General features: G+C 32.3%; 1 protein-coding gene across 1 annotated transcript; it reads left to right on the top strand.

Moving 5' to 3' along the window:
* Positions 1–222: 222 nt before the first annotated feature.
* Positions 223–1,167, top strand: LOC123238704 (olfactory receptor 52K2-like). The gene has a single exon (XM_044665911.1). The coding sequence runs from the start codon at positions 223–225 to the stop codon at positions 1,165–1,167; it is 945 nt and encodes a 314-aa protein (XP_044521846.1).
* The last annotated feature ends 9,093 nt before the right edge of the window (positions 1,168–10,260 follow it).

The raw sequence follows: 10,260 nt of genomic DNA, 5'->3' as shown, positions 1-10,260 counted from the left end.
TGTTATGGACAGAAAGGCTTACAGATACTCACTGAAATTCAAGGGACTTCTCGGACTTATGAGATAAAAAAGATAATCTCAGTGGCCTGTGAATTCTAGCTTTACTTTTTTCATTTGAGGTTTTGATAATTTAAGCTGATTACATTTGTTAACTTGGTTTCTTCTTGATCTTCTTCAAAGGTTCAAAAATATCCATTGTCTCATACATTGACAGTCAGAAACATGACATTCTCTAACAAGACCAATCTTCATCCTTCCACTTTCATTCTTATTGGAATTCCAGGACTAGAGACGGCTCACATCTGGATTTCCATCCCTTTCTGCCTGGTGTACATATTGGCTCTACTGGGAAACTTTGCCTTGCTTTTTATCATCAAAACTGACCCAAGCCTTCATGAGCCCATGTACCTCTTCCTGTGCATGTTGGCTGTGGCAGACCTGATTGTGTGTACCACTGCTATACCCAAGCTTCTCAGCCTCTTCTGGTTCAGAGACAGGGAAATCCGGTTTGAAGCTTGCCTCACACAAGTATTTTTGATTCATTCCTGCTCCACAATGGAATCTGGTTTCTTTCTGGCCATGGCCTTTGACCGCTATGTGGCCATATGTAAACCTCTTAGACATTCGGCAATCCTGACCCACACAGTCATTGGGAGCATGGGGTTGGCTATTATTTTCCGTGGAGCTGTGCTACTTAGTCCTCACCCCTTTCTACTCAGATGGCTTCCCTACTGTAAAACTAATATCATCTCTCATACCTACTGTGAGTTTATGGCCTTGATCAAGCTGGCCTGTGCAGAGACTAGAATACGGAGAGCTTATAGCCTAATTGTTGCATTCCTTACTGGAGGACTGGATTTCATACTAATCATCTGTTCCTACATTTTCATTCTCCATACTGTCTTCCAGCTGCCTTCTAAGGATGCACGTCTCAAAACCCTGGGGACCTGTGGATCTCATGTTTGTGTCATATTAGTTTCCTACACCCCAGCCTTTTTCTCATTCCTCACACACAGATTTGGACACCATGTTGCTCCTCATGTCCACATTTTTGTGGCTAACATCTACCTGCTGGTTCCACCTATGGTAAATCCTATTATCTATGGGGTAAGGACAAAGAGAATCCGAGAGAGAATCCTCAAAGTCTTTAATCCCCTAAAGGCCTGAAGGATTATTTCCTATAGTAAGAAATTAACATTGCATGTCATCATAACCCTGTTTACATGCTTTGAAAAGATTTGGGGAATAAGAAATAAGGGAATAAGATTAAAACACTGATATCTTCAAGTAAAACCATCTAATCAGTAATGGGGAGCATAATGATTACAAAAAAAGAAAGAGATATCTTTAATTTCCCCCTTGAGGGAAAACTTAATTTGCCTTTTCCTGATTTCCATGGTTGGACAGATCTAGTTATGTGCCCTATTTCTAATAGCTGAGAGTAATGGTCCTCAAAAGTCAATAGTATACTTGCTTATAAGTGAAAAAAATATTTTTGGGATAACTGTCGGGGAATACAACATTCTGATAGGAACAAACTATCAAAGAAGATGATTGTGAAAAATATTTCTGTATTTTACAGACACACTACTGGTAACTATGCTCTTGCAAACAACTTTTGAGTTCCAATTATGTTATAAAACCCCAAATCAAAACATATTGTGTTATTTCCCCTTTCCTCAGACGCACAAGTGAATAAGGGCAGTTATGGGGGTAAAGGCCAGCGTTCCAGAAACTGGCTCCATGTCAGTTGAGAGGATATCTCCTCATTCAAAATTCAAGTCCTTTAATTCTCCCTCTCCTTCCATATCAGTTTCGTGATGATAAGAGAGATAAAAACAATGCTGATGCAAGAAATTATGATGATCATTTTATTGATGATGATGAAAGGGTTGATTATGTTGATGTGCATAGGATCATATATTTTCTGGTGGCAGATGTGGAGTTGACAGAGACTTTTAAGGTCATTGAGTCAAATCCCTTCAATCTCTAGTATGAAAACTGAAGGCCAGACTGAGCCAGTCAGACATCTAGTGTCTGGTGTAGGATTTAATTCCACAGTTTCTAGACTCCAATGTTAGTAGTCTATATGCTCTGCCATATAGCCTTTCAATTCAATATGCCAGATGTGAGATGTTGATGATAATGTTTGTGATGCTAAAAACTGAGATGATGATGATGTTGATGCTGGTGTTGATGTTGGTTAAGATAGTGATTGTAATAAATATGATGACAGCAAACAGAGCAATGATAAATCAGTTGATATACCCAGAAAACCAAGCATTGGTATATTAAAGTACTTCAATGGAACCTTGTTCATAACCATGAGTACTTTCTCTACAAGGGGGTATGCTTTGGACAGCTCATAAATTAATGGCTATACTATTGAACTCTTGAACATATACTATCATAAGTTCAGCAAAGATTTCAATTAAAAATATGATATCTTCACTTAATTATCTTGATAATTTTAAGATATAATTTGAACATATTGACTTTCCAGTGTTATTTCTTACTCTAACCACATGACGAATACATCTTTTTTTAAATACATTTCATTGATTATATCGTTCATATTGCTTTTCCTAAAAATAACAGATTTGATTAAGAATGGTACATTGTCATTTCCATCATGACCCCACATGACTATACATAGTCCCTTTGACGGCCTACAACTTTATTTCTTCAGAGCTGTAGTGTTCCATGATTCATTGTTATATGGAATCACTGGAAGAAAATTGATAATAAAAAGAGGAACATTTCTTTATAGCATTATTGTTATTAAAAGAAATTTACCATTTCTAAAATTCAATTCTGCTTGCTTTCTTCTTTTTAGTTAATTCTGATATCATTTTATTGTATGATTACTTTTAATATGCAAAAATATATGTATATATATTTGTATATACACACAAACAAATATGTAAGCAAATATATAATACACCTACAATAGTATATATAGCATAAATGTGTATACATACATATAGGCTACACAATCTATAAAAATAATCCATTTAATATATAATGTAATTGAAATATTCATCTTTCATACATCTGGTTTTACTGCATGAATATTTAATCTAAATTCTTTTGCATTATTTTGAAATTTGTTTGGGGAGCATTTGAAGTATTTTGTTTCTATTTATTTGTGTCAGAAAAATGTCATACACAAAGAGGAATATGTGAAAGTTTTCCTCTTATATAATGAATCTGTCTTCAACTTGGATTCTAGTACAAGCATTTATTTGAAAACTGATACAAATGTGATATAATGTCATAATGAATTTGAATCTTCTAGGAAGAATTGATAAATAGATTATAGAGACAGATAAATAGATAGATACATAAAAAGATACATAGATACAGATACATAAATACATAGATACATACATAGATACATAGATAGACCCTTTAATAAGTATTTACTATGTGTCAAGTACTGTGCTAAGTATTGGGAATAAAAATACAAGCAACCTTCAAGACAGTCATTCTCAAGGAGCTTAGACTAAGGAAGGCAGACTACATGTAAAAAAAAAAAGTTTAGATATGCTGCAGGTCTAGATCAATTAGAGAAATACTAGTTTCAAGAGGGGACTAGAACTGTCTAGTGAGTCGTGACCTGTACCAGATTTAGAGTTAGCATGAATGATGTGGGTATCTTATCAAATTGCATTTTGATGATGAATTCATGTTTCAGAGAAGGAGATAGTAGATGTGGGCTATTTCCTATGTAGTTCAACTCCAAAGGTTAAGTGACTATTCTCTACTTTTCAAGATGAGTATGTTCCAAGGGATAAGAAGGTAGTTTATGGGCTAGGAGAGGAATGTTTTGATCTATATTATATTTTTGTCCATGTGAGTCCTTTTCCTCTTCATTTCATTCATTTTGGGCATAGCCTCAGGCGTTGTATCTCAGAATCAAAAGGTATATATAATTAAATGACTTGTGAGATCTAATTCTAAATCCTTTTCCTGAATGGATAGATCAATTCATGGCTTTACCTACAGACTAGTATGCTTGTTTTCCCACATGTCTTCTTAAGGTTGTGATTTTCTTTTTTATCACTACATAATTAATAAGTACAAAGTATTATTTCAGAGGTCTGTTAATGTGTATTTCTCTGATTATAATTAATTTAAATACTTCAAATGATTTTTAATTGCTATTTTTTTCCTTTTTAATTTTAAAATGTGCTTCTTTATATTTTTTCACCATCTATCCACTGGTGAATGATTATTTTTTCTTGGAAATATGTATCACTTTTCGTATCTAGGAAATTAGGTCTTTATCAGATAGACTTATTCCAAGATTTTGTCCAGTCGTTTTCCCAAATTGAATGCATTAGTTTCATTTGTGCAATTAAAAGATACGTAATGAAAATTGTTCATTTTTTTCTTTTTTGATTCTATGTCTCTTATGTTCCATGAACTCTTTCCCTATCTATATAACCAAAAGGTATTTTATTTTGCCTTTCTTATTTGCTTATTATGTCATCCTTAATGTTTAAGTAATCTATGCATTTGGTGCTAATCTTCTTTATATCCTGAAATGTTCTGTACCAAATTTTCCTTTAGACTTCATTCCAGTTATTGCAAGAGTAGTGAGTCTTTACCTAATTATGCTGGGAATTTGAATTTACCAAACATAAAAAATATTAATTTCTGTATATTATGTTTCAGATATTAATTTCTTTATTGTTAACTGATGCCAAATAGTCTTGAAAATTAGTCTTTTAAAGTAAACTAGTATTATTGGCCCCTGCTATTCTTTCTGCCTTTTTTATTATTTTTCTTGAGATTATTAACTTTTTATTATTGCCAATGAATGCTGTTATTATTTTTCAGTTCTCTTAAATATATGATAGTATGATCAGGAAGAACTAAATAATAAATTAATTAGGCAGTATGGGGCATTTTATTTTGACATCCTTGAGTGATGATTTTTTTTCTAAGTTTTTAGGCTGACTTTATTACTTTATAGAGTGTTTTCTAATTTTTTGTATAGTTCTGAGTTTTATCTTTGAAACAGAGTTCCAAGTACTTTATATGATCTTTAAATATTTTGAATGGAATTGTATTTTCTATTTCTCCCTGCAGAATTTTGTTGATAATATACAATAATTATTTTGTGAATTGAAATTATATACTAAAGCTTTGTATGGATTTATGTAATTAACTGTTGCTAATTTTACTGCTTTGATTCATTTTTAGTTAACTACTTTAATTAACTGCCTAACTCAAAGCCTCAAGTTTTCATGTCATGTATTGCTGTGGTAAACCGGCAAATCATTTGGACACCTTCTCAGAGTAATGTTTCCTTTATTTTAATGCATATGTTATAATATCCAGAATTAAAATTTAAGCTCATTATTTGAAATATGATTTTAAAAATATTAAAAAACAATCAGCTTATAGATTCTAAAAGACCATAATAACATCTGCAAAATAAGAGAAATATTCATTTTCCTTTTTTGTTTTGAGTTCTTCCTTTTCTTTTTCATGACATCATTTTTGATAAAATTTCAAGCACTTGTTGCAGTAAATGCAAAAATGTTCATCTTTTTTTAACTTTGATTTTGTTGCACAAAACTCAAAATTATCTCTATTACATATAATATTTTTCTCATGGTTTTATAGTTATCATTTACTATGTTAAGGAAGAATCTTTATTACTATGGGCAGCTAAGTTGCACAGTGGATAGAGCACTGGATCTCATCAAGAAAACTCATCTTACTGAATTCTCATATGGCCTCAGACACTTATAGACTCTGGAAAAATCATCAATCTTGTTTGCCTCAGTTTTACCTGTTTACCTCTCAAAAGTAAAGCAAGATGGAGAAAGAAATTGCAAACCACTCCAGTATCTGCCAAGAAAATGTACAAAGAGGTCATGAAGAGTTGGAGGGGTAAAGGACTAAACAACAGCAATAAAATTCATCTATATATTTGTTTCTATGCTTTGTATTTCTTTTTTAAGATAAGAAGACCAAATTTTGTCATAAAATGATTACAGAATTATCTCTTTTTTATTTTTCAAAAAAGTGATATTAGAATTGAGTGTTCTTTGAATGCTTTAAATAATACACTTTTAAATCTAGTCAAGGGATTCTATTTTCCCCTTCATGCATGTTATTTTATGAATTTCCAATTAGTTTGTGCATTGATATATGTATATTTTTTTAAATTTGTAAATTCTAATTTGGCATTTTTTTTAAAAAGTTTGATTTTATCACTTTTGTAAAAGGCAGATTTGCCTTATCATTATTTGTTCTACTAATTTAAATTTCAGTTCTTATTTTGTTGAGCAATTTAATGATTTTCTCCACTTTCAATTTGGTTAAGCTTTTATTTGTTTTCAGGATTTGTTGTTGAGGGTGTTGATTTATTTTTTCCAATTTTTTAGTTGTATGCTCAGTTTATTATATTTTGTTGATAAATGTTGATAGACTAATGAATTTTGTCAAAAATTGCATTAAGTATAGCCCATTTTTTGTAATTTATCTTGTAATACCTATGATAAAAATTCAATATCCTTATACTGTTTTTGACTCACCAATTACATACATTTACTTTTTCTTGAAAGGCCCTTCTTTGAATGTAATTTTATTGTACTGTGATTAGTAAATCAAATGTTTGACATTTGATTTTTTCTGTATATCTGATGTAGTCTTTATTCTAAAGTACACTGTGTTTAGCAGCATATTTTTAGTTTCATATATTCCTGAAAAATGTTGATTTTCTTCTATTCCCAATCAGTTATTGCATGAGAATTATATTTTCTTTTTTAATATTCTAGTCATATCCTTAATTTTCTTAATTATTCATATTTTTGTTAGATTAATTTATTTCTAAAAAGAGTACTATAAGAAGAACTAAAAGAATAGGGAACTAAAAAAGAATTCCCTATTATGGTTTACTGCCATTTCTCTCTTCTATTCAATTATTTGTGTGTATATGTAGTTAAATATTATTTATATTTATTCATGACCTATGTGGCCTATAAGCATAATATATGTATTATTCTTTTATCTTCAACATTTGTATCTATGCCTTTTATCTTTTATATATGTATATATTCATGTTGGTATAGTCAAGTTCAAAACAGCAAACAAGTAAAGGAAAGATGAAGGAATGAATATTGCAGAAATAACCTATCAGAAGTTATACGGGACTGTTGGTCTTGGTGAAGAGAAAGGCTAACTGATTCAACAGAGACTGAAACAACTGTTTGGGTCAATGTTGGTCTTGATAGCCTTTGAAATTATAAGATTGTCATTCTGAGGAAATAACATTTGAATCTGGTTTTATAGAAGGGGTAGTTTTTTTTTTAACAGTTAAAGAACTTCAGGCCTGTCATCTCCATCAGAGTTCATTTCTTTCTTTTTTATTTTGTTTTTTCAAAAAAAATTTTCCATGGTTACATGATTCATGTTCTTACTCTCCCTTTCACCCCCTCCAGCCCATCCACTCCTGGTAGGTGACACACATTTCCACTGGTTTCTTCATGTTTCCATATTATTAATAGTTTCACTAGGGTGGCCATTTAGGGTCTACATCCCAAATCATGTCCACATCAACCCTTTGTTTAAGCAGTTGTTTTTTCTTCTGTGTTTCCACTCCAGTAGTTCTTCCTCTGAATGTGGATAGCTTTCTTTTCCATAAAACCTTCAGAATTATCCTGGATCATTGCATTGCTGCTAGTACAGAAGTCCATTACATTCGATTTTACCACAGTGTATCAGTCTCTGTGTACAATATTCTCCTGGATCTGCTCCTTTCACTCTGCATCAATTCCTGGAGGTCATTACAGTACACATGGAATTCCTCCAATTCGTTATTCCTTTGAATACAGTACTATTCCATCACCAGCATATACCACAATTTTTTCAGCCATTCCCCAATTGAAGAGAATACCCTCATTTTCCAGTTTTTTTGCCACCATAAAGAGCACGGCTATAAATATTTTTGTACATGACTTTTTCCCTATGATCTCTTTGGGGTACAAACCAAGCAATGGTATGGCTGGATCAAAGGGCAGGCAATCTTTTAGCACTCTTTGGGCATAGTTCCAAATTGTCATCCAAAATGTTTGGATCAGTTCATAACTCCACCAACAGGGCATTAATGTCCCAATTTTGCCATATCCCTGGCTTCAACATTCATTATTTTCCCCTGCTCTCATTTTAGTCAATCTTCTAGGTGTGAGATGATTCCTCAGAGTTGTTTTGATTTGCATTTCTCTAATTATTCGAGATTTAGAACACTTTCTCATGTGCTTATTGATACTTTTGATTTCTTTACCTGAAAATTGCCTATTCATGTCTCTTGCCCATTTATCAATTAGAGAATAGCTTGATTTTTTATACAATTGATTTAGCTCCTTGTATATTTGAGTAATTAGACCTCTGTCAGAGTTTTTGTTATAAAGATTTTTCCCAGTGTGTTGTTTCCCTTCTGATTTTGGTTGCACTGTTTTTATTTGGACAAAACCTTTTTAATTTAATGTAATCAAAATTATTTACTTTACATTTTGTAATTTTTTTCTAATTCCTGCTTGGTTTTAAAATCTTTCCTTTACCAGAGATCTCACAAGTACACTACTCTGTGTTCAACTAATTTACTTATAGTTTCCTTCTTTTTATTCAAGCCATTCAACCATTCTCAATTTATCTTGGTATAGTGTGTGAGATGTTGATCTAAACTTAATCTCTTCCATATTGTTTTCCAATTTTGAAAGCGGTTTTTGTCAAATAGAGGATTTTTGTCCAAAAAGTTGGGCTCTTTGGGTTTATCATAGACTGTCTTGCTGACAACACTTACTCCAAGTCTATTCCACTGATCCTCCCTTCTGTCTTTTAGCCAGTAACATATTGTTTTGATGACCACTGCTTTATGGTACATTTTAATATCTGGTACTGGTAGGTCACCTTCTTTCATGTTTTCTTTTCACTATTTCCCTTGATATTCTTTTTTTTAAACTCTTACCTTCTGTATCTCTATGTATCAATCAATACTACATATTGACTCCAAGGCAGAAGAGAGGTTAGGCAATGGGGGTCAAGTGACTTGCCCAGGGTCACACAGCTGGGAAGTGTCTGAGGTCAGATTTTGAAATTGGACCTCCTGTCTCTAGGCCTGGCTCTCAATCCACTGAGCTACCCAGCTGCCCCCTTCCCTTGATATTCTTGATCTTTGTTTTTCCATATGAACTTTATTATAGTTTTTTCCAATGCAGTAAAAAAGTTTCTTGATAGTTTGATAGGTATGCCACTAAATAAGTAAATTAATTTGGGTAGGATGGTCATTTTTATTATGTTAGCTTGTCCTACCCATGAGCAATCAATGCTTTTCCAGTTGTTTAGATCTAGTTTTAATTGTGTGGAAAGTGTTTTATAGTTGTTTTCGTATAATTCCTGTGTTTGTTTTGGTAGATAGATTCCTAAATATTTTATATTGTCTAGGGTGATTTTAAATGGTATTTCTTTTTCTAACTCTTGCTGCTGAGATGTGTTGGGAACATATAGAAATGCTGATGATTTATGTGCACTTATTTTGTATCCTGCAACTTTGCTGAAGTTGCTGATTATTTCCACTAGCTTTTTAATGGATTCTCTAGGATTTTTTACGTATACCATCATATCATCTGCAAAGAGTGATAGCTTAGTCTCCTCACTGCCTATTTTAATACCTTTAATTTCTTTTTCTTTTCTAATTGCTACTGCTAGTGTTTCTAGTACAATGTTATTTAATAGAGGTGATAATGGGCATCCTTGTTTCACTCATGATCTTACTGGGAAGGCTTCTAATTTATCCCCATTACATATGATGCTTGTTGATGGTTTTAGATATATACTGTTTATTATTTTTAGGAAAGATCCTTCTATTTCTATGCTTTCTAATGTTTTCAATAGGAATGGGTGATGTATTTTGTCAAAGGCTTTTTCTGCATCTATTGAGATAATCATGTGATTTTAGTATGTTTGTTGACATAGTCAATTATGTGAATGCTTTTCCTAATGTTGAACAAATCCTTGGGTCTTCCTGACTTTGGAATCAGTACCATATTAGTGTCATAAAAAAGAATCTGGTATAACTCCTTTTTTTTCTCATTGTGTCAACAAATTGTATAGTATTGGGATTAGTTGTTCTTTGAATGTTTGGTAGAATTCACTTGTGAATCCATTAGGCCCTGGCAATTTTTCTTATTGAGTTCTTTGATGGCTTGTTCAATTTCTTTTTCTGATATGGGATTATTTAAG

Source organism: Gracilinanus agilis, chromosome 3, assembly GCF_016433145.1.
Source record: "Gracilinanus agilis isolate LMUSP501 chromosome 3, AgileGrace, whole genome shotgun sequence".
Classification (NCBI taxonomy): Eukaryota; Metazoa; Chordata; class Mammalia; order Didelphimorphia; family Didelphidae; genus Gracilinanus; species Gracilinanus agilis.
Note: the sequence above shows the minus strand (reverse complement) of the source record. Positions and strands in the feature narration are given on the sequence as shown.

Excerpts from the sequence above, each read along its gene's own strand:
- LOC123238704 (XM_044665911.1), top strand. The coding sequence starts at position 223 with ATGACATTCTCTAACAAGACCAATCTTCATCCTTCCACTTTCATTCTT.